Source organism: Scleropages formosus, chromosome 5 (genome assembly GCF_900964775.1).
Source record: "Scleropages formosus chromosome 5, fSclFor1.1, whole genome shotgun sequence".
Classification (NCBI taxonomy): domain Eukaryota; kingdom Metazoa; phylum Chordata; class Actinopteri; order Osteoglossiformes; family Osteoglossidae; genus Scleropages; species Scleropages formosus.
Genome location: NC_041810.1, coordinates 13828530 through 13853531, shown reverse-complemented (window position 1 = coordinate 13853531; position 25002 = coordinate 13828530). Strand labels below are relative to the sequence as shown.

At 45.4% G+C, this 25002-nt stretch overlaps 1 protein-coding gene across 4 annotated transcripts in view; it reads left to right on the top strand.

Moving 5' to 3' along the window:
* The window catches only part of mllt3 (MLLT3 super elongation complex subunit), a 57858-nt gene extending 33432 nt beyond the window's left edge, over nucleotides 1–24426 (top strand). For 2 of the 4 annotated variants that reach the window (XM_018759640.2, XM_029252516.1), the window contains 7 exons: nucleotides 3659–4267; nucleotides 14914–15001; nucleotides 16183–16318; nucleotides 18270–18369; nucleotides 18862–18933; nucleotides 19434–19505; nucleotides 21857–24426. In XM_018759640.2, the coding sequence (XP_018615156.1) occupies nucleotides 3659–4267; nucleotides 14914–15001; nucleotides 16183–16318; nucleotides 18270–18369; nucleotides 18862–18933; nucleotides 19434–19505; nucleotides 21857–21988 (1209 nt within the window). In that variant the 3' untranslated portion in view covers nucleotides 21989–24426. Of the gene's footprint in view, nucleotides 1–3658; nucleotides 4268–14913; nucleotides 15002–16182; nucleotides 16319–18269; nucleotides 18370–18861; nucleotides 19080–19433; nucleotides 19506–21856 lie in introns of those variants that run through there. The other 2 variants (XM_018759639.2, XM_018759642.2) reach the window with 2 other exon arrangements.
* The last annotated feature ends 576 nt before the right edge of the window (nucleotides 24427–25002 follow it).

Sequence of the window (25002 nt, the reverse complement as noted above, 5' to 3'; positions counted from 1 at the left end):
CTCCTGTGTGGTGTGTAGTCGTACTGATGTGGCCGCAAGGGTTGGAAAGCGAGACCGCAAACAGCAGCATTTACCCAACCAATAGTGTTGTTAACATATGACCCTAACACTTTAAGTCACCCTGGAGAAGGGTGCCAGCTGAATGAATACATGTTTTAAAAAAAAAAAAGGGAGGGGGGGGCACTGAAACTCAGTAAGCATGCTTTTAAACAACATATAAAATAGCGAAAAAAAACAAGTAAAGCCAAAACTTAATTGAAACACTTAGAATCCCTCTGTTTTCTTGGTCTTCAGTCAACCTGCCATATTTAACTGTCCATGGGAAATAGTTGATTCTTTGGCAGAACCAGCACAAGGTGGGAACTTCCACACCACAAACCACAGACATTAATTCTTAATTTTTTTTAATGTAAATTTGTCATAATGTGATGGAGCAGTAGGTAGCACTAGTGCCTCAGGGTTCCTGGGCTGTGGGTTTAGACATGGGTTTAAATCTGACTCAGATTGTATGCAGTTTACTTGTTCTTCCCCTGTTCACATGAGTTTCCTCCAGGTGCTCTGGTTTCTTCCCACAGTTCAAAGACCTATATCAGGTGAACTGGTGGTGAACTGTTCTTTGTGTGTGCGTATGTGAGTGGAGTAGTGTGTCTTACACCCATCCACACAACAGAGCAATGTATCTGCTGTGTATTGGACAATGGTGTCACCTAAATACAAATTATTATTATTATTATTATTATTATTACTAGCAAAAGGGCCTAAAGCAGCACCTTAACTTGTCACTGATGCATTTTGTGGCTTACTGCTTTTGCTCTTTTTGGCATAATTTACCTGTTTGTGGCATCATTTACCTTGCACTGTATCAGAATGGGCTGTAAAGCAACCCACGCTGGAGTGAGTTTTCTAGCACCTCGCTGCACGTGGAAGTGGTTTCCAGTCCGAACACCTGGGGATGATGATGAATTACCGATCCGCCAGAGGTCAGGCACACAGGGCCGCTCTCCGAGCACAAGTCCCCATTATCTTTAAAAATTGTTAAAAAAGTAACTGCCACATTGTTTGTCTTTTCTCTTTTGCTCTTTCTCTCTCATTAGTATCCCATGGGCCATTTTCCAGTGGGCTGAGGTTTTGCTTTGACTGATTGGGGTAACAAATTGGTCTGTGTTTATTCAGGGGGTTCTGGTTCGTTGTAATGTTGCTTGCCACCCACAGGAATTGTTAGGAACGGTCTGAGTGGTAAAAGGTGTACGTGTGTGTGTGTGTCTGTGTCTGTCTTGGTTGGAAAAGTCTGAGCTGAGTCCTTCCTCCGATTTATGCTTCGATGTGATGACATGAATTTAATGGAGTCTGGGGGGGGGGGGGGCTGCGTAATGGTTGGTGTTGCTGCTTTTGGATCCAAAGGTCGCAGGTTCTATCCCCACCTCCTACTGTAGTACCCTTGAGCAAGGTACTTAGCCTAAATTGCTCCAGTAGAAAAAATTACCCAGCTGTATAAATGGGTAAATAATTGTAATTTTGTAAGTGTAATAGTTGTAACCTTGATGCTGTAAGTTGTTTTGGAGAAAAGCTAAATGAATAAATGTAAATGAATTGCAAAGATTGGTTAACAGGTTCAAATACCTGAAGCAGACCCAAAATCTGCTGCTCCCTCTGACCTCTACATTGGTAGGCCTGTATATTGTGTGGGACCTGCAAAGCTAGGTTTATGGGAACAGACATGGAAGAACGTGTTATTTACTGAGTTGTGAGCAGCACCAAGGAGCTTTATCAAAGGTAGAAACCCTTGCGCACCAATCCTGAACGCATACAGTGGGACTGCGTGTTTCTTTGGGGGCTGGGTCATCCAGTGCTGGCCTGTTCAGGGATGTATGTGTTTATCTCCATGTCTTGTCTCTACATGTCTCTCTGAGCATGTGTGTGGTATACCTGCTAGGTCCATGCCTTTAGGCCATAAATAGTCTGTAGGCATCTTGATGCATTGGCCAGAGCTAAACGTTATGACAGAACAATAAAAGTGGCATTGAGACAGACAGCCTTTTGAGCTTTGCCCTGAGAGTCGTGTGGGGCTCAGAGGTGCAGCTGTTTTGTCTGGGAGGCCAAAAGGGCTTTAATGTCCAGAGGTCCTGGGGTCAAGAACAGAAGAAAAAAAAATAAAAGTTTTAGTGGTGGTTTAAGCAGATCGTAACTCGCCGGTGTCTAGACTGCTTAATGGCCCTGCTTCATTGATGAAACGTTGACAAAGCCAAGCTGATGTGGCCTAGGCATGAATGGCTTGCTGATGGAAGAGGGTTAAAACTTCCTGGTCCATCACGAAGGATCAAGTGCTCAGCTCCAGTGGAAAATGAAACGAGAGCTGTGATGAAGCAGAATTTACCAGACCTTCCCTGATTATACCTTCCACCTGTAAATAAAAATACCAAACCGGTGAGATCATTACTGCTAAACCATCTGCTGTCAAAGAATGACTTGGGAATCTTCCAGCTGGTCACCCCAATGTAGACGTTGCTCATATCTCATCCAAACAAGACTTCTTTTATGTACTTCAATTTTTAATCTCACATTCCTCACAGCTTGTCTGGTATTAAAGGTCTTTGAGAAGTGGATAGAAACAACCCATCTCACTCGTTTAGCTATGGACATGGGATCAAACCCATGTCCTCTTGGGCACTGTAAGAGAGCAGTGCTACTCGCTGAGCCACCATGCCGATATATGATATAATCCTATGGAATTATCTCCATCATTTCATCTGGGTGTTCTGCATAATGCCCCCTCAAAGGAAAGCTATATTGTTGATCATCATGTCCATTTTTCTATCGATCATCATGTCCATTTTTCTATCTATTTAATTGCAGCTGCGTGTGAAGAGTCAATGGGGGGTGCGGTGGCGCAGCGGGCTTGGCCTGTGCCTGCTCTCTGGCGGGTCTGGGGTTCGAGTCCCGCTTGGGGTGCCTTGCCACTGGACTGGCGTCCCATCCTGGGTGTGTCCTGTGTTGCTGGGTTAGGCTCTGGTTCATTGCAACCTCATTCGGGACAAAGCGGTTTCAGTCAATGTGTGTGTGTGAAGTATCAAAGGGTCTGATTGTGTCCACCTACTAAGATGGGGTGAATTTTTTTTTTTTTTTTTTTTTCCCCCCGTGATCTTCAATCCGAGGGGGTGCGGTGGCGCAGTGGGTTGGACTGCAGTCCTGCTCTCCGGTGGGTCTGGGGTTCAAGTCCCGCTTGGGGTGCCTTGCGGCGGACTGGCGTCCCGTCCTGGGTGTGTCCCCTTCCCTCTCCGGCCTTACGCCCTGTGTTGCCGGGTAGGCTCCGGTTCCCCGTGACCCCGTAAGGGACAAGCGGTTCTGAAAATGTGTGTGTGTGTGTGTGTGTGTGTGTGTGTGTGTGTGTGATCTTCAATCCTTTCTGTTGCATATTAATCCTCAGTCTGTCTTGATATAGAAAAAATACAGTATGTTTCTGCTGCTACCAATAATATCCTTTCTTATTTTAATATGCAATTTAGGAAAAAGGCTTTTTGACACTGGCTTAGTACCTCATTCAGTATTACATTGTGCCCTGGAATGTATGATTTCCATGAAAGTCTACCAGTAGTTTTGCTTGATACAAAAATGTGTGTAAAGCCAACCTTTGTTAGCAGTGTGTTCCGTTTACCCTCAGGATGGGTCCAGAAGCAGCAGTACTCTCACTACCACCGCAGCTAACAGCTCAAGCAGCTCCAAGGTCCACAAGCCCTCTAAAGAGCACAAAGACAAATCTTCAAAAGACTCAAAAGAGCATAAAAGTGCCTTTAAAGACTCTGCCAGGGAACCCAGTAGACTTTCCAAAGAATCATCCAGGAAACCCAAAGAGAACCAGCCAATTAGGGAAGATCAACCCATTCCCAAAATGGCCTTCAAGGAGCCCAAGACCATATCCAAGGACCACAAGTCAGACGCAAACCCCCTGCACGGGGGCTTGCAGCATGGCGCTAAAGCCCCAGGAAAAAGGTTGTCTGCTGCTGATTCTGAGGATCATGTGACCAAAAAGAGGAAGAAGGGCTTCTCTGAGGTATCTGTAAAGCCTCCTTCAAGTTCCTCTCCACTCCAGCACCACCATCATCAGTTAGAGAAGAAACAGCAACCCAAGGATAAGTCCCAGGTCCGTCCAGCTAAGCTCAAAGTAGACAGTGAGTCCCTGGAGCGGAGGAAGCCTTCCACGCTGCCACCCTTCCATGACCTGGTGGACCCCAATGACTCTGACATGGAGGATGGGTCCAACAAATCAGAGGTGAGGGCTGCTTTCTTAAATGGGTGGGTTTATTCTTCCTCAGCTGGACTGAGTATGATCCATGGGTGGGCAATTCCTCCAGCCCCAGCGAATGCTGGGTTTCCTGCCCAGAAGTCCTTTATTAGACAGTGGTTATTCTTAGATGTTGTCAATGGATCTAAATTATTTGCATGCCATGCCTGAGAGGAAAATTAAAGATGACACATGTTTTGTCTCTCTTCTGATGGAATCATGTTGCGCATGGCATGGAACTGCTGTTGTCTAGCCAAGGGTGCTGTTCCTTGGACCCCTCAGTTCTTCATATCTCTGTGTGACCCGCAAGTTGTCTGGTTGTAGGAACTGTTTCAGCACTCACACTTTGTACTCGCCAAGGTGTACACCCATCGCTGGTGATGTGTTTTGACAGTTTTCAGCTTATGAGTATTCATGTTTCTTCAATTAATAGCAGAGGGAAGATGAAATCCAGTACACTCTGTCATCAATGAGGCTTTGAATAGACCACTCTTGGCTTGGTTCTGTCTCATGAAATAGGAACACAAGTTATGCAGCTTGGTTTGTTTACATATAACCATAGTTCTTTTCTTATGCTTTTTCCAAACTGGAACAAGTGAAACATCTTTTATGGTGTCACTTCCTGCTGCTCATACCCTTTTGACACCTGAATCCAGTTCCACTGACATTGTCAGATACCGTCTCCACCTAGAGCAGCACAGGCGGTGTTTTTCCCCTGTACCTCCTGTGCATTTTTGTGTAATGACTCTTGGCTTCACCATTGTTAAGTCCGTCAGCAGCGCTTTTATGTACGTTAGTTTAATTCTGTCAAATTAACACAATTTAATGGAGTGACAATAAACCAGCACTTGCAGGACTGCTAAAGCACTGATTGTAGCGTGTGAGCAAAGCTCCGCTCCATGGCGTTCATGTGCCATGGACCTGTTCTCGGTCCATTTTAATTTAACAAGCATATACGTTGATATTTATTTTTTAAAAAAATTAAGAAATAAATATGAAGCATATTTAGACTGTATGGGGAAACCCTTTCAAAATGTTTGGTGTTTATGGTAAATGATGGATTGTGTCTGTGTTCAAACAAAAGTAACATGGGCTGTTAGTATCCATGATCCTCTCAGCACAGAACATTTTTTGCCTGTTGTTGTTGTTCATGGAATTCCACATCACTTTTTGAGCAGCTTGTAGGTAGAGGGTCATAGATATTTGCCTCCCAAGGCACTGTCACGTTGAACATACCAGATAGGAAGCTAAAACGTTTCGATGCTGCTGCTTTTTGTTCCTTTCTTTGTTGTTTTAATAGCCTGTTCCCCTACTGCATGCAAAGGTTATAAACCTCAAGCGTGGGTCAGGCCTGCTCTGAAAGGGTTCCTGTAATTGAGGCCTGGGCTGAGCGAAGGGCTATTAAACCTAGTGGGTGTCTTGCAGTAAGCAGACTTTTGTCAAAAGCGCTGTGGAATGATGCGATCAATGCAATATAGAATCACCTTTTTATTTAGCTGACCGCTTTGCTCGTCACGGGGGCTTTGAATGTGAAAACTTTTGAGCCTATGAATGTGGGTCAATATTCCGCAGAGGCTGGACAAGCAAAAAGGGCAGCGAACGCAGGTCGGTGGGGATATTAGTGAATTGCCTCCTCTTTTTATTGGTGCAATTCACAGATCGCCCTGCATGGTTCTCCCTTTGAATTCTCCAATAAGTTGCTGTCTCGAAATAAAACCTATACTTTAAAGGAGTTACTTTAATAGGACCAATGTTCAAAAGGTGGCGACACGGGTTGTAAATGTTAGCTTGCGTGACACGGTTTCTGGTTATGCAAGCTTATGATTTAAAGTTGTCGAGCTAATTGATCGCTGTGATTTGTTTCGAAGAGCGAAACGCAGAAATTATGGATGCTTGAATACATCTCTTCAGATGCTTTTAAGCATCATTAAATGCTGCTCACAGCTGGTGTGAAATAACAGGCTTCATTTTGTAAAGCAATTTCCATTGCAGTTTCATTGCAGTGATAGGTTCCTCCCAAAAGATGTGTAAAATGTCCTGGAACACACCCAGTAGGAGTCTTTCAGATTAAACTAGTCCAACTGTGTCCTCAGCTGTATTATGAGTGTAACAGTGAAACTCGGAGTAGTGACATGTTGGCTCACTAGCCCAGTGCCTTCTCCATTACACGCAAAGGCAAAGTTATTGCCAGGTCTTTTTTCAGTATACATATCAAAAAGCTCTGTGGCCTGCAGCCCCTTTGAGAACTTTGCTGCTGCTCCTCCAAGCTTTGGGGAAAAGGAAACATTATGTAGGAGCCCGAATTACAGGGCATGAAAGTGCAGGAGTGTGCTGAGCACCCCCCATACACCCACCCACCCCAGGCCAGAAGAATTGGCAGTCCTTTCATTGGGTTGCCAGGTCCTCACGTACTGGCGGGAGACACCTCACAAAAAGGGGAGTGGTAGCTTTTATTGGTAGGAAAGCAGGCGGGCAGATTTATGGTTTTATGGAGTAGAATGAGGGGAACGACGGCCTGAATAGCGGAGGATTTCCCTTTAATCTTACTTCTATAAAAAAAAAAAGAGGGAAACACTTGAGCATTTATGACTAAATGCCTTCATCTGTCACTTTAATTCCCCCCCTAGCAACGCAATCTCCATTACTTCTCTAGGCTTTATTCACTCCCTCTTTTCCTGGACAGAAATACGGGATGTTAATGTTGCTTCTGTGCATGAACATCAACCCCAACATTGTGCTTCTTTGGGTGGCTGATGGCAGGTTGCAACCTCCTGAGGGATTTTTTTTTTTTTTTTTTTTTTTTTTTTGGAAAAGGCATAAATTTTACAGATTTTTTTAATGTTTTTTTTGCCTCTTAAACTCCAAAAAAAAAAATCACTCATGAAACCAAATGATAACCGGCGGCTGCCAGTCCCCCTCCCCCTACTGCTTGCTAAAAGCTGTCCTTTGTAAGGCCGTTTTTCTGGGCTCCAAACCGCCCTCCCCCCGGACACCCCATCCTAATGGCCAGCCGGACAGCCATCTGATGACGGAAGCAAGCTGTTAAACTGCAGCCCACACATGCAGAGCATGTTAGTTACCCTCTCCTGTCCTTCAGAATCTGGGTGGTGAGGGTGGGCGGAGGAGGAATGCTGGGCATGGGTGTCCTGATCTCCCCTGGGTGAGCCAATGAAGTTGCATATGGACACAGTGGTTACTTAAGTTGCCCAGAGGTTCATTCCTAGGTGCCACTGGGAAATGGAAACATGGGTATTTTATCTGGCTTTGCAAATCCCACACGTCCTGCTTCTCAAAGCTGCCATGAAGGTTTGCCTGCTGTGGCCGGTGGGTGACCTCTCCCTCCGGCATAGAGCCAACGCCTCCTCCTGGATGGGAGCCCACTGGAATGGTGAGGACTCTGTCTCCTGCATGAAGTAGCTGGAATCCAGGCCTCTGTGGGCAGCTCAGCCCCGAGGTATTCAGTCCCTTCCCAGAATGCCAGGGTCTAGTGGCATGCGATTCCTTTGGGTGCTTTATGCCCTGCCTGTACAGTTCACTTATTTAATTTGCATATTACAGTGTCTTACAAAAATTAAGCAAAGTACTAGTGTAAAATGTGAGTCCACTTGGTGGAAACTGCTTTTTGTTCATATCTGGTATATGGTGAACAAATCTGAGGAGAAAATGAACATGTCGTTCCAGCTCTTTTGCACCAATTTGCATAGATGTAGTTCACTTTTGTGTCGCTTTGCTTTCTCTGTTTTGTCCACTTCCTCCGGGTGTACTCAAACTTTTGACTTGCCCCACACATTCAGTAGTCTCAGTGAAGTTCTGGAGTCTGTTTATTTTGCCCTCAGCAGTAATGATCCTGGCAGATGTGCCACCTTTGAAATGGCCTTGGGTTTGATTTACACGACTGTGTGCTCCTCTGCAAGGCAATAGCCCAGCTGTGTGTTTTAAATGCTGGAAATTGTGGCTGTTGAGGTGTTGCAGCTCTTGTCTGTCTGCCTTTGGCTTAAATGGCAGGAGGCGACTCGGGGTTTTCTGTGCTCGTTTCGTAACGGCAATAATACACCTCTGCGATTCCTGCTGTCCATGGAAGCACAGAGAAGCTGATGCAGTGCGACGTGGGTTTGTCGCGCATCCTGTTTTCCCCACCGTTATTGTACTTGACCGTTATTTTTCTATTGTATTTACTAAAAAGTTCCCATAATGTTGTAGATTTTGCTTTGAAATTGGGTCCGATTCGTAAATGTTGCGAGTTGGTGCTTGAACTCTTTATGAAACTTCTGCCTCTTAAACCCTGCATGCTGTTTTAATTACTCATACAAAATACTTTAGTTCCACTTGTAGTTTTAATAGAGTTGGAAGATGGATTGAAAAAGTTAATAAAAGGTAACAGGTGTCTGATCTCAGTGCTTTGCATTAAAGCATATTTACTTTGGCTTCCAGGGTGATTGCGGAACTGTTGCCGCACCTCGGAAAGAGAATTTCTCTTCTCCGTCTTCAGTCCCCCCCAGTGTGTGACCAGCAGACTCATGCGAGAACTTAGCTCCTCGTCGTGTGACGTGTTGATGGAGCATGAAGTCTCCTGCACTTCGGGCTTCGAACATGCTTACGCCGGGACACCCCTCCCCTGTAGCACCCCTTGCCTTCAGAGTGTTGTACCCCTGACGAGTCCAGGGAAACGGTGATGTTTGGTTTCTCTCAAATGGGCCGTGGGGAGACCACAATTGTGCTGTGAAAACCCTGCTGACCTTGAGACCAGTCGCCCGGTGGGAGGTCAAGCGCATCTCCCAGGCCGAGGAATGGAAAGGTGGCTCCCAAAGGAGCCTGGGATTCTTGGGGTTGAGGTCAAAATGTTGAAGCTTTGCATATGGCTTCTGATTCCAGTGCCCTACAGCTCTGTGCAAAAGATCTGGAGGTCTATACCGAGTTACCGAGGTGCTTGGGCACATAAAACGCATCATAACATTTGAGAACATTGTGGACACAAGGCTCCTCAACTCAAGAGCTGCTGAGGGGTTTAAAGAAACCAGCAGCATCTGCCAGTTCTGATTGTGCTTCTCCTGCTGCTGGACTTTGACTTATCCACCTCTGAGCTTCATGTCAGCTTTCATGTTCATTTTGAGCTGGAGTCCCTGTCTCCCATCGTACCCCCTTGGGTACCTTCAAGCTCATTGGTAGCCATTGTGTCGGTCTCAGTGTAGTGACTCCTGTAAGAATGGGATTTAAAAATGCCTTTCAGTGTTGCCTGTATCTTATCATAGCATTTTATTTGGGGAAGTTGTAGAATTCCCCCCCCCCCCCCCCCCCCCCCCCCCCCCCATCATGAACCAGCAGAAGGGTTTTACGTAGACACTCTTCCATGATTTTAGACCTGAGCAAGCACAGCTGCTTTCTTCTCTGGAGGTTTGCAGAGCTAATTAGCACAAAAATATCAGGCGTTGTAAGTTAAGGAATCTTGGACAGGGTGTCAAGTGGTAGCCTTCAGGCAAGGGATCATTTATATTTATTTAGCTGATGCTCTTCTCTAATGCAATTTACAACATTAAGTTAAAGTTACCTACAACTATTTATACAGCTGAGTAAGGGTAATTATATGGGAGCAATTTAGAGTAAGTATGTTTATCAAGGATACTTGAGCCAGAGGTGGGATTTGAACCTATAACCTTTGGATCCGAAGGCAGCCGCTCTAACCGCTACGCTATCAGCTACTCCCTGCTCTCATAATAATAATGGCTTATATCCTTGAATTCGTTCATTCATTATCAATAATTGCTTGTCGAATGTAGGGTCATGGTGGTTGAGAGCCTGTCCTGAAAGTATAGGGCCTGAGGCAGGGTGCAGCTTGGACAGGATACCAATCCATTGCAGGACCATCATACACTCATTCACTGAAACACACACACCCATACACAAAGGTAAATTCAGAGTCACCCATTCACCTGAAACACATATTTGGACTATAGGAGGAAACCAGAGTTCGTGGAAGAAATGTACAAGAAGAAGAAAAAAAGGAGAACATGCAAACTCCAAAGATTGTGCCAGATTCAAATCCACATCCAACCCTAGAGCCCAAAAGCTGTGAGGCACCGGCGCTACCTGCTCATCCGCCATGCCTCCTGCCATAGCTCATGTATTTAATTGGAACTCTAACTGGCAAGAGCACTGGGCCCTCATCTCACAGAGCTTGTGTTCTACCAATGCAGGTGGTCTGCCTCCGTCTCTCCGTTGTACTGATCCAACAGTCTGGCACAGCTAGTGTACTGCTCTTTGCTTGGGTGCTTACTGGTGTTCCTCCACCCCCCCATTGCTGAACAAGCAGGTCGAGTCATCGCTCGTCTGTCCCATCAGTCTCTTCCCCCCCCCAGCCAGCCGCATCCATTTCGCACAACGTGGCTTTTTCATTAGCCTTGAAGTAATGTACCATTTTATAGCCCCAGCGCGCCACCATCACTCAGGCAAGCGGTGACGGGTACAGCCCAGTCCACATGGAGCACGCCTTCCTGCAGACCTGGGTTCTGGCCCTGGCCAGTGATCTTGGCATGGCGTCATATTTAACTTTTTAAGACCTGCTGTTCCTGCACTAGTACAGCACTGATGCCCCACACACACACGCGCACACACACATCGATCGTAGAACCGTAGAGAAGCGGGGGAGGGGGACGTTATTCCAGGTTCCCTCCGACACCACAGTCTAAAAGCTGTGTCACCAACTGCGATGGCCCACGGCCCTCCGCTTCTGCTCCTGGCGCTTCCCAGGAGCGAGAACGCCCCGGGCCGACTACCGTGCCTTGATGTTTTGCGCCGGTTGTACACAACTGTCCCTGGGGGTCTCTGCGTGGACAGGGGGCGGTGCAGCTGTTCGTGACTGTCGGTGAGAGGAGACCCCCAGTGCTTCCTCTTAGACGTGCGTTCCCATTCCCCTTTTGTTGCCCTTAAACAGCTTGGCTTCATCACTTTTTTCGCAAACTTGTAGTAAGTTCTCTGGGCTGATTTCTGCATTTGTATATTTTTCTCCGCCACCCACCCACTTTATCAGCTAAGAAAACCTTTTGCTTTGGCGTATCCTGTTATAAATCTCTCCGGTAGCGCATTTCGTCGAGTTTTCCTTTGTGAAGTTGAGCCAAATGGCATCGTGAGAAGGTTGTTGTTGAGACGCCGGCGTTCTCAGAGGGCTCCACTGTGGGGAAAGAGAAAAATTAATTCAGATTAGCTTCAGTGCGATTCTTCAAGTCTGCTTTTGGGCCCCCTCCAAGGGGGATTAGCGTAATGGTGGCTCGTTGGAGATTCTTCTAGAATGAAGGGCCCATTTACAGTTTTACTTGGGACTTCAAACATTGTTGTAAAAAGTGCAGCAAAAGTGGAAGGGGGAACTTTGGAGCTGGTGTTCGGTTACAGGAGATGCAAAAAAGAAATGTGCTGAAGGGATTGAATCTGAAATTTGACCCATTTGGTATATACTGCAGTGGGTTGTTGGCTTGTATCTCCCACTTGCTGTAGTACAGCTTTGATAAAACCCATTGATGGCGTTACCTGCACAGGTAAATCTCTTCTCTTGCTTCACTTGGGAAAGTGACATCGTTTCACAAGTGTCGCATGAATAGTTTTGCAAGCCCGTCACACCGACCGTTGTTTTTATAGCACAAAATGTTTAAAGCGCAATTAATCCGTCTAGATAACAGTTTAAGTGCAGATTTTGGCTCCATGACTCAACATTTAGGTGCCTTTGAAGCCCCTTGGGTTGCAACTTTACCACTTAACCTGGGATGCTGCAATTTTCCCATTAAACACAAAACACATGCACTCAGCAGCAAAGCTGCTTTCCCAAAAGGCCTGTATTTCTGCCTTTATATAAAACAGGTGTCTTTTCAGGCCCTTTCTACCTCAAGGCTATTTTGCCCGAAATGTAAAATTTCCCTTCCCCCCCCCACATGCTTAACTTTTTAACAGCATTAGCAGGGTCTATTAAGTAATTAATAATTTGTTTGGCTGACTTAGTTAAAAGCCTCTGTGCGCTTATGGTCATTTGATGAATGCGATTATGAGAATTACCATCTTAGAGAAAAGGTTAAAAGGTTTCATTACTGTTACTGTAGGTGCCTTTAAAGATTAACGGCTTTCTGTAAATTGGAGGGAAATGAACTTGTTTGCGCTCAGCTCTGTGAAGTACTTCCTTCTTCAGGAGATGGGATACGGAGGTTCTTAACCTTTTCTCGGCCACGGACCCCTTTAAGTGTCCGAACGCGCTCGCGCTTCACGGACCTCCTGAAGCCCAGCCACGGACTGTCGAGGGCTCCATGGAGTCCAGGTTGAGAGCCCTTGGGCATCATAAAAGCTAGATAATCTTGATTTAATGTGGCCTCGCGGATGGACGCTTGCGCTAACATGGCTCGGTTTCCAGCACGTGTTGCATCTTGCCTTCCGTCCCTCGGACCTCGGGCGCATCAGAGCTGCAGAAGGGAGACCGCACGTGCGGTCCTACAGGCCTTTCGTAAATCTCCATACGCACGGGCTCCAGCCACCTCCTCACCTACTTGAACCCCGGCGATGACTGGAGCTTGCGGTATTGATCCGCGTCCCGAGCGGTCGGCATCTGGGACGTTTTACGCCGTTCCCGTATTTTTCTCACATTATTGCCGTCTCAGGCAGAGGAGGACGATTGTGTCTCGGCTGAATAGCGAGAAGAGGAGGGGTGTAGAAGGGCTGTAAATACCGTGGGCCGTGGGAGCCAGGCCTGTAAAAGTGTCCGAATTCTCTCCTTTTATCCCGGGGCTGCAACCCGCAGGCACGCAGCTACGCCAACGCGCCCGTTTGCACGCGCGCACGGCCGCTTCAGAGCACGAGGGCGTGTGCAGCTCATGAGTTTTGCATGTTGCGACCTTTCTGCTGTGGTGTGTGGACGCAGTTTTTACATGTAGTGAAATGTGTGAAATGTATAAAATTACCATTTAAATTGTATTCAAGTGTTTGTCTAAGGTGGCGTAATGGCGTTAGGTTTGTTCACTAAGCGATTTACACAGATTTACCCATTTATACTGCTGGAGCCGCTGCCTTCGGACCCGAAAGACCCGGGTTCAGATCTCCGCTCCTGCTGTAGTAGCCTTTATCAAGATGCTTACCCTGAACTGATACAGCAAAAATATGGTGTATTCCCTGTAAATATTTGTGGTGAATCATTGTAGGTTCCTATGGTTTAACACTGTCACTTTGGAGAAAAGACTCAGGTAATGAGTGTGTGCAAATGTGAATGTCAAAAGAAATACAAGCTGTATAGTATAAACAGTGCAAGGTTAAATACCTTGAATCAAGGGTGCTGCAACAGGAATGATCTTATTTCGTAGTACAAATTACACTGAGATTTGTGAAGTAGTGGTTCTCAAATTGAAGGCTAAACATTGTTTTAATTGCAGTGTATTAATTGGAATCAGATGATGACATTTGCTTTGAAAAAATCAGTTAGACTGGGGAAGCTGCACCCCACTTGCTCTAATTTGTTTCACGTGATGACAGAGAGGTGTATATTTGACAGCAGCCCATGAGTCTCTGTTAAAGAGTGCTAATCAGACTGCCGACCCACCTTGCTGGGCTCTTGCAGAGCTGTAGCTGACCTTCTCTCAACACGTCCAGATTCCCGGGGCATTCGTACCCCGAACACTTTGATTCCTGGCATGGGGTTTTGCCAAACTGGGACTTACGCTTCCAGGTGTGCTGGTCCTGCTCCAGCCACGGGGGCTTGGAGGGGCGAGGATGGCATGGCGCAAATGCCGGTCCCCGGAGCAGGAGGTTCTCGTAAATCAGCTTCCATTAGGGGGGAGCGGGGCCCTGATTTATGGGCAAGGGGCCGCTAGTGAGACCATCAAAGGGGTCTGCGTGGCGGAGGGGCTGCAGAGAACGACCACGGTTTATGGTCCAGGGAGGTTTAGAGCCTTCCTAGGGGACGCTCCGCTAAATGGCGCACGATCATTGTTTGCCGCTCGCTCTCGTGTGGGTGATTTAAGTGCCCCGTTGGGCTGCTGGATCACCCCGACCAAGCTCTCCCACCGCCCCATTTCCCAGGAAGGGCCGCTCTGCGTCGTCCCCCGGTCAGCTCGCAGAATGTTCCAGAGCTCAGTCAGGTGGGTGGAGCCTGATGCTTGCAGGTGATGCCTGCTGTATAAACATGCTAACCAGGTGTTAGCCCCCAGTACCCTATTGTCCCTCAGCCAACCCTGAAGTATGTTTCAAACGAGGTCTACAGTTTAGTGGCACGATTTTCAAGCATACAACTCTCAATAAGAACAGTGAAATATTTTTTTTGGAAGTATAGAATTGGAAGGAATTGCTCTGTTATTTGCAGCAGCCTCCTCGCTCTCATTAAGATCAGTCTGTCTAGTGGTAGGACACTGGGCAAAATGAAAACGTGACTGAAATTGTATACAACACAGAAAATATTTTTTTTTCTCATTTTTATCAATCTTTTATTATGATTATTCAATGCAGTGTTGTGAGAAACTGTCATTTATGCTCCGCAAGACACTCTGCGTGTATTGTTTTGTTCAAATATTTTATAAAATGTATAAAAAGCTTACTAACACGTCTGTTAGTTCAAGTGTCTCTGCTTGGACGCACGTAAACCATTGTTATTTCTCTTTCCCTTCATGCCCCCTCAGTCGGAGCAGCCCAGCCCCGCCAGCTCCAGTTCCAGCTCCAGTACCAGTTTCCCTCCTGCCCACAACCGCCAAGGTAACGCTCACCAAGGTAATTCCCACCTAAAAAAAAATTCCACTGCCATGGCTGCATGACCTGATGTGGGGTTGGGGGACAGTTTAGTGGATGTTTGTGTTATTCAGAATAAAGCATGTAAAAATAAAAGTATTGCGTATATTAGTAATCAGAAATAATATATAGAGACAACGGGGTTACGTTCCAAAAAACCCATCGTGAGTCGAAAATATCAAGTCGAGAATGCTTTTAATACGCCTATGGAACATTATTGCTTCTTATCCTTTAAGATGGTCGAGGTCATTGATTGCGAAAGTCCAAGTTCACGTGCGATGGCCATTACGGGCTTGCCGTCTTCATGCTGCACAATTATCTTTGAGTTTCTTCTCAAGAGTAACTGCCTTCCTCCTCTCGCCAGTAGCAAGAGACACAGATGGGCGTTTCGTAGACATGATGGATGCACAAAACACAACGCAGATACGGGGGGGTATCCAAAAAACGCTGGCAACACAGAACGCTGTAAAGTATCGGTTGTATACACTAGCGACCCCGTGGCAGACCGGGAGATGCGGATCGCTGCTGCTGCCCAGCTTCCCACCATCACGAGAGACTATCGTACCACAGATTGCTTGCCCGGGGGAAAAAAAATCCAAATTCTAAATTCGAAGTATGGTTTCTACTGGATGCGTATCGCTATCGCACCGTCATAAAGTCGAAAAATCGGAAGTCGGACCATCATAACTTGGCGACCGTTTCTATAATTTTTATAGATGAATCGATTTAATTAAATCTCTACATTGTAGGCCAGGAAGTTCTCATGATGTAAGCACTCATTATTCAGAGCATCATAAAATCAGTTGCTGGATGTTTTGGCCTTAATTTCTACATCAGCCCCCTGAGTGCAGCTTGATAAAACTCTTCGTCACCCTGACATGCGTTAATCTCATGAAGTCTACAGCACGGCACCGTTTTGGTTCCTGTGGACACCTACGGCATCTTCAGTTGCACCGGGCCGCATGGACAATGAGCCGTTTCTGTCCGCTGTGGTGTTTCCGAGAGGCGCTGCGCTCATGGGTGACACCAGCACAGCAGGCATTGTTTTGTAGCAGCACATCAGGGCGCTCCATTCGTAACAAAGGAACCAGTATCTGTAGTGAGGTATTTAATGTTTTAATGGTTTTTCCCGTCGCTAATTCGTTAATTTCGTCCGTGGACAGTGCTGGCCCCCCTGCAGTCCATAATGCAGGACCTGCATTCAGAAGACAACGAGGAGTCCGAGGAGGAAGAGGCCAACGATGTGGACTCGGACCTGGAGCGACCGCTGCAAACGCACACAACGCACCGCAGCCGCAGGTGGGCCCCGGGTGTGAGGCTACGTGTTCGTCACGCACGGTTCCTGCCGGCGCTGTGGGAGGCTCCTTTAAACGCTACCTTTCAAACTCCAAGATTCTGCTTAAAGCAGAGGATATACTGTATTTAGACTAAATAAATGAATATGTCTGCACCGCGTTTGCTAGCAGAACAATTTTGTGAGATCGGATAAAATACATCTTAATGGCGGGTCATTAATGGAATCCGCAGCGTTTATTCTTCTTTGCTTTTGATGCTGCCGAGCAGGTACAGTAGAATTTAGGGCCGTCCCTTTTCAATCAAAGGATGTTGATTGAAATTCCCATTCCAGCTGTAGTACCCTTGATCAAAGTAGTTGCCCTGAATTGACATGGTAAAATTGTCCTGCTGTATAAATGGGAAAATCACTGCAACATTGATCACCACCTTGGACAAAGGCAGCTAAAGCTCAGTCCCCGGGTTACAAACGTCCGACTTACGTACAACCCGTAGTTGCGAACCACACACTTACTGACCGGAAGTAAATCTTTTTTTGGCACCCTTAAGTAAGAATCAAATGAAAACTTCATAATTTAGCCTGTTCTATTAAAAACTTGAGTTACCGCACATGCAATGGTTCGTAATAACAAACCGGCGCTATTTTGCAACACGCATCGAAACATTGTGCATCTACAACGGTGCGTCGGTTTATGGGCGGGGCGCGTGAGCCGGAGGTACGACAAAGACTTCCTTCTTTTCCTGTTAATAGCGTCTCGTGTGTTACTGTATTTTGGCTTTAATTTTTTTTTGTTTTTACCCTCCTAACCATGGCACCAAAGCATACATGTGATTCAGGTGATGGTGATGCGCCCAAGAAAAAGGAAACGATCACGACTGAAACTAAAGAGTCAATAATAAAGCGAAAGGTGAAACTTGGAAAAGTAAACAAAGTTTCTTTTTTTTTTTTCTTTTTTCTAATGCTTTGCTCTCTCTCTCATAAAAGACACTTCTCAATCTCTTCCCTTTTGCGGAATTTCACTCCTCCCTGCGTTCTCAAACCTACCTCGCTTTGCACTTCCAAGTCGCGTCCCTCGTTGTTCCCTAATCCCGTTCCACATCTCGTTTGACCGCCCGCCTTGTCCCTTTACCACGATTTTGGATCCTCGTCTCTGTTCAGTTCGCCGATCAACCGAACGACCGTTCGCCCGTCCCCGACCACCACGAGAACACGTCTAGTCCTTTGATTCTGAATAAACGTCCTGCACTTGGGTCCATCCTCCTCTGTGTCCTCTGTTCATCATAAGAGTAGTAACATTTATTATCATCTCTTTCTATGTCTCTCTATTATAAATACTATACTTAAATTTCTTATTATTACATCATTACAGTGTATTATTATTATTACTGTATTGTTATATTAAAGATGTTTCAGTGTATCTGGAAGTGTTTCTTTAATTTATGCATAGAAAGGTACACGATATACGATATGCTAAGGCAAACATTTGACAAACTGACATTAGATACCCAGCATACCAACTGACTAATGTCAAAATCCGACTCAAAGACGGACCGAGGACACGGAACTCGTTCGTAATTCGGGGACTGCCTGAAATTATAACTTATTGTATTTTACACCCCACCATCCATTTGTATCACAATATGCACTATCATGTCAATATTGAATGAATTTTTCCATGTTGTAGCTCAGAATTTCCTATTTCCATGTTATGCCTCGCACCTTATTGTCAAATTTACCAGTAGGTCTGCAGCCATTTAAAGGCATGTCAGCTGCTTTCCACACTGAACGTTTCTCCTCCTGCCCGACAGCGTTAATACTGTAACGCAGTCGGGCGTAAAGAATTTTGGAATTTCTGTGCCTTTGCACTTTGCTTCTGGTTGGTCCGTGCGACTCCTAGAGGGCGTGGCTCTGTTCAGCCCCAGCATCTGATTGGTCGGGTGCGCTCTGTGCCCGCAGGGTGAGTTTGAGTGACGGCAGTGAGAGCGAGAACAGTTCCGCCTCCTCGCCTCTTCCGCGGAATGAGCCGCCGCCGCTGTTAAAGACGAGCGCCAACCAGGTACTGCGTTTGTGTGTGCGTGTGTGTATGCGTGTGTGTGTGTGCGTTGTACTACTAATGGGAGCTGTCAGCAGACAGCAGCTAACATCCTGGAAGAAGGAAAGCACAAGAGTTTGTTTGGGCCGTTATCCGCACACATTGTCTGAACCGCTTGTCCCATTCGGGGTCGCGGGGAACCGGAGCCTAACCCGGCAACACAGGGCGTAAGGCCGGAGGGGGAGGGGACACACCCAGGACGGGACGCCAGTCCATCGCAGGCCACTCCAAGCGGGACTCGAACCCCAGACCCACTGGAGAGCAGGACGTTTTCCCCCCAGTTTTTATTTTTCACATTGTCTTATAAATCTGAGTAGTTCTATCTATTACAAGCAATTAAGCACTGTCTATCGGTAGGTTTACACCAAACCCCTTTTCCCTGTCTTTTCTTGCATTTCCTTTCTTAACAGGAGCTGTTGAATAAACATGTCTGGCTCATTATTCTGTTTTTTACAGATACTCGAAGTTAAAAGTCCAATAAAGCACGCAAAGCCAGAGAAAAATCTGAAAAATATAGATTGTGACAAGGTAAGTTTGCGTTTTAACATGAATGTGAAGAATAAATCTGACCCATTTTTTTTTCCCCCCCTTATTTTGTTTCCATAGACATGGAGAACTCCCATTGGATAAACAAAATATATCCAGTTTACATTCATTAATTTAACTGATGCTTTTCTCCAAAGCAACTTACAATGTTAAACTACCTACAATTTTTTTACCATTTTGTACAGCTAGGTAACTTGTACTGGAGCAATTTAAGGTAAGTACCCTGCTCAAGGGTGCTGAAGAGGTAGGATTCGAACCTGTGACCTTTTTGGTCCAAAGGCATCATAGGCAGTGCACTATGAGCTGCTCTCAATTAAATATAATATTAGTCAGATGAAATGGCATGTTCAACTGTTGTTGAGTTTATTCAACTGTCTGCACAGATTCATTTGAAATACCTGTGTGAAGGGGAATGGGGGGAGGGTCCTGAAACGTCACGTGACTCGGCAGAGCCCTCTGATTGGCTAACTGTGTGCCGCCAGGCTTACCTGGACGAGCTGGTGGAGCTGCACAGACGACTCATGGCACTGAGAGAGAGACACATTCTGCAGCAGGTGAGCGCTGTCAAACAGGCATTCCCATAGACCCGGCAAACGGCTGTGACGACACGGGTGTCACTAACGAGAACGAGGGGAAACATTTCGCCGTAGGGGGCAGAAAGATAAGGAGACATCCAGCTTCTTGCACCTGCATGCAGGCTGAATTTAAAGCATTTTGTCATGCAGAATCTACAAAGAGTAGTCAGATATGCACGATAGCATTTTTCTAAGTAATTTTATCGCTCCTATAATGTCTGTGGCAACAATACATTGTTTTAACGCTGTGCCTAATAGAATATATACAGTGCGCCTGTGCAGAAATGTATTATTTAGTGTTCGACAAATAACAGCAATTGCTGTGTTTTACACAAAATACACAATAAACAAGAATATACAAAGGAATATGAGAGCCAGCTTCATTTAGTGCTATTCACAGAACTGGCACTAAGATGAGGGGGAAAAAAACCAAAGAAACATATAGACTAAGTAAAAATATGTGGAACATCTTAAGAGAATAACTGTATATTAAGGAATGGTATAAACGACTTAACTTGGCACTTATGTCGTTGTTTAACTTCACTTTTGCTTAACTTACCTCCAGCACAGAGTAAAAAATAATTTCTGTGGTACATGAGAGGGACCAAGAGTGTTAAACGCCGTTGTGTTTTCCATCTGACAGGGCACCGCAGTGTAAATACGAACGCCGAGAGCCTGGTCGTGTTACGATGGACCGTACGGAAAATGATAGTAACGTTTAACATGGTACATGATAATTTTGGAGAAATTCGCACTAAACTAAATGCCGTTTCCAGTTAAGTTACACCGTGTCCAACTGAAAACCTTATAGGCCAATGAAGCGTTCTTCTGTCTGTCCGTCCATCTGTCTATCTATGTATAAGCGCACTGCGCAGACACAAGCGTATGACACGCTGGAAAGCAAATCCTTCCCGTTTTGACTGAAGAACCACATAAATCCTGAGCTCTAAGACATGGGAATGATTAACTCTGGGCCTCTCGATCTTCCAGAGCCCACAGTTTGGAAAATTAGCGTATGTCGTGGGGAGGCCTTTTGTGTCGACTTTTTGCCACAAGTAATTGTTGAGTACAAAACATAAGATGAACACCGGGTGGTATTTATTTTCTGTCCCATTCAGGATTAAAGACTTTAAACACACTCTTTGTGTGTCACACGTCCTGTCAAATGTGGTCATCTGCACTCTAAATATGGTTTCATTTGCCCTGAATGTCACCCTCGCTTGTGCAGCCATCTGAGTTCAATCTGCGATATCGTAACGCGTCTGGGGGGGGGTCTTCCTGGGCTTTCTGGCTCGGAGACGGGCCGAGGAGAAATGTCTTCCACATTTACCGTGAGGTTTGCAGCGTGAAACTGGCTGCTGGGGAACAGGAACCAGAACCGGGGCCCTTGTCGAACCCAGAACACACCCCACGTAGCTGCGCTGCCATCGCGAGAAAACAACAGTGCGTCTGAGATGGCTCTAAATCCATTGCGCAGACTTTGTGTAGTTTTTCTTTGCAAGTTGTATTACGTTCGTTACATATCCCAACACAATAATCTATTCCTCTGGCACATTGTGATTAGTTTTTTTAAAAACTCCTATCTGTGATTTATTTAGAATGTACTTATCAGTACCCTTTGAGAATTGCGGCATCAAGGTGCATTATGAGATGGGAGAAATTCTGAGAATTGTCCAAATAAACAGAGCCAATTTTTACCAGTTCTCTTTGTAATAAATTGTTCCATTTCACATAAATTAATCTAGCGCTTCCAGACTTTTCATTTTGAATAAAAATTGCAGCATCACAATAATCTGGAAAAATGGACGATTCCCAGATACAAATACCGTTTCAAATTTCAGTGCATGAATACAAATACTTTTGGCTCACTTCTGATGCCATATTTTATCTCCTGCATAAACAAAAGACTTCCATTGGAGGACCATTTGATTATTTTAATCCAATTTCAATAGCACCCAAAATGCATTTCCCAGGCTACATGTAGGATGGAGGCGTTTCCAAGGAGCACATGAACACACCATAAATTATAACAGAGACCCATTTCGTAGGCTTTGCTCATGTATAAACCTGGACAATAGAACCGTTTTGGTTTTTGCTTCCACTGGAATCGGTGTTAAGTGCGAGAAGACAGCGTAGGTGCTACAACATGTCTTGTGTCGTAACCCTTGTGTAGAAAACGTGGATTTTGCAGTTTAGGTAGGACGAGTGTACGTTTAGAGGGCTCAACAGCCCACAGCAGGCAGGGAAGGCCAAGCTTGTACCATACTGGATCGTCATAGTGTGCAACAGAAATGTTTCATTTGCCATGGATTCATTCTCCTTGTTTGCAGATTGTCAACCTCATCGAGGAAACTGGACATTTTCACATTACGAACACAACTTTTGACTTTGACCTCTGCTCCTTGGACCGTACCACCGTGCGCAAGCTGCAGAGCTACCTGGAGACCTCCGGGACACCTTGAACTCCGAGCAGCTGGCTGCCGCGATGAACAACGCCTGACCCGCATAAAAGAAAACAAAAACAGCAACATCACTGATGATGATGATGAGGATGATAATAATAATAGTAATAATTTACTTGAAGTTATGCAGTGACTTTCATGACTTAACATGTATCAAGAATTCTGCTCTGTCAGCAACGTTTTCCTCGAGTTGAGTTCCCGGCTCACCTGAGAGCAGGTGTCAGCCAAAATACGGTGGGTGAAAGAGAGCGGGGGGGGGAACATGCTGCAGATTGCTGGAGATGATTCCGGTCAACCCAGATTTCACCTGGAAAGCCTTGAAAATTATTAAGAAAAAAAAAAAAAAAAAAAAAAAACTGAACAAGGAGTGAGGAAATTAAGACCTCGCTCTTTCTGAATGTGCATACACATTTTTTTTTTCTTTCCCCCCGTCGGTGGGATGTTTGTCGTTTGTCATGAATGCATGTTTAACGTTGCCTTATCATACTGTTGGCCTGAAGGGAGAGCCCCTGGGATGACGGGGATGGATCAAACAGAGCGCTTGTCATTGACATGGACCAGTGTCTGCGGGACAGCGAAGCACACGCGGGTTTAACCTTCCTCAATAAGAGAAGCTCTCTTTTCTTCTTGGCTGTGAGAGAAATTGGGAGGATGCCTTCTTCGTGAGACCCCACCTGGACACTTACATTTGGTACTCTCTGGGGTGCCTTGGTAGTTTCCCTCTCAGTGTGTGTTGCTGGAAGTGCATATCAACAGATAGCAGTAGACATCAATGCATTAAAAATGATTTAGATTGTATTCTTGGTACAAAATATTAAACTGCTCAATTGGATTATACATTGATAGATGTGTAATTTTCAAGTCGTGCTGCGAGTGTGTCCTGTGTCTTAGCTTGTGCCGGAGAGCCGAGCAGCTTCAGCAGCAGTAGCGGCCTTGTTGCATTGAGAAGGAATCACTATGTCCTCTGGCAGGTGGGGTAAATATATTCTTACACGTGTAAGACTTTTCTGTAGAAAATTGTACTTTTTTTTTTTTTTTTGGAATCTGTTAATCTTATTTATTTTTGTGGGGACCTCAGTTGCCAAACTTAAGTTCTCTGTTGGTGTGCTCTGCATGGAGGGAAGCTCCATCAGTGTTGTTTTTTTTTTTTTTCCTTTTCCTTTTCCATTTGTGATGAAAATTGCTCTGTTTAGATAATTAAGATATCGAAGTTACTTCTGTCCTCTGTCTCTTATGTTTCGGAGACACACAACAGGTCCAGGACACAGCCCAATGCAAACTGACAGCTATAGGCACTGTAATTTGTGTACAATTTTAAAATTTGCCTTTTGTATTTTGTGTGTGTGTGTGTGTGTGTGTGTGTGTGTGTGTGTGTGTGTGTGTGTGTGTGTGTGAGTGCGCGTGCGTGTGCGGCATTCCCAGAAATCTATGGCTCATACCTTTTATATTTCATAATTTCTCCCCTATTACAGTTCTCAGTCCAAAGATTAGCTTTTGTATGAATATCATTATAAATTGTTTATATGTGTACATAAACTCTGTATGTGACACGCTTGTTACTTTTAATTTCTTGGAATGTTTTAGCCCGTCTTTTCTGCCTGTGCTCCCAATCCAAATCCTCCTCAGCTCAACAAGCAGTTGTTGATGGGGATCTTACGAAAGCCTTCAGGAGTGCGGTTTTCACTGCCGCTTTCATCCTCTGTGTCCATCAGAGTCATAAAGCAGATCCTCTCCCAGTGATGTTTAGGACCCCAGACCAGCATGGGAGTCATCTGCTGTGATTCTGTCATCTCATCTAGAAAGGACCTTCAGCTGCAGGGTTTGTCCATGGCAGGGCTGTGCTCTAGGGATGCAAGGAGGAGGAAATCTGAACTTTATGGGACCTAGCTTGATGACATCCAGCAGATGCTCCCTTCTTTACTTCCTGTGTCCGATACTGGAAAAGCAGGAGACCCTCGTTGCGTGACCATGTGCGACAGCACTCAGCCCACCAAGGAGCCAGGAAATGGGGTTTCTCACCGGTAACACCATAGTAACACAGTGAGACACTGCAGGTCCTCACATTACGATGTGCTTCCCCATTCTGATGTTTCTGATATAGACTTGTGTCACGGTGCAATTTGTCCTTGGTAAGAGCTGTAGTTTTGTGTTTGATTCAGTGGAAACGATGTCCTTCCTCTTTGCGTTATATGTGGACGTGGTATCGGCCTGTTTTCCTGTCTTTTGGTCACGACCGCTCTGCGCAAGAAGCCGTTGAAACAGGAACATCAGCTCACCTCAGTCTTTTGGTTGTGTATTCAGTGTTTCAGAGGGTGTGGCTACACCCTCATCCCACCCAATTCCATCATCTCCTTAGCTAGCAGCCTCTTTGTCACCCAGTCAAGTCATTTCAACATGGAAGGATGATGCAGCCAACAAATACTTGCAATAAACTGTGGCCTCCAAATGATTTGTATCCTTGATAAACGTGAACAAAAATAAACAGTATAAAATAGTACATTAATATAAAATGAACTCCAGATAAATAGCTGCATGTCATGCACTTGTTTATTCTTGAGCAATATAGATAGCGTTGTCTTCGGCAAGTATAGGTTTCAAAATTACTTTTCATTTTCTGTTTTATTTTAAGATGCCTTTTTAATTCATCTTCATCAACGGAGCCAGTGGTTTTAGTATCAGCTGTAGGAAACCATTCACCACACAAAACAGAAATGATCAAAATTCTGGAAAGGTGTATCTTTCTTTTTTAGGTCCCACAGCAAAAAGAAAACCCATCCAGATGTTCAATAGGTACAAGACCAGATTTCTGAAACGGACAAATCCGAAATCTTGAAACAAAAGGAAGTGAAACCAGCACTTAGACCTTTCCGCTGTTGCTAATAAGCTTATGTAGCTGCCGAAGGCAGCGTTCTGTAAACAGTGCCCTGTACATCCACAATGAAATATTGCCCATGTTTCTGACCTCGCTCTAGGGATTTTTACGCGATGCGGGGAATGCTGCCGGGGTTCGAGCT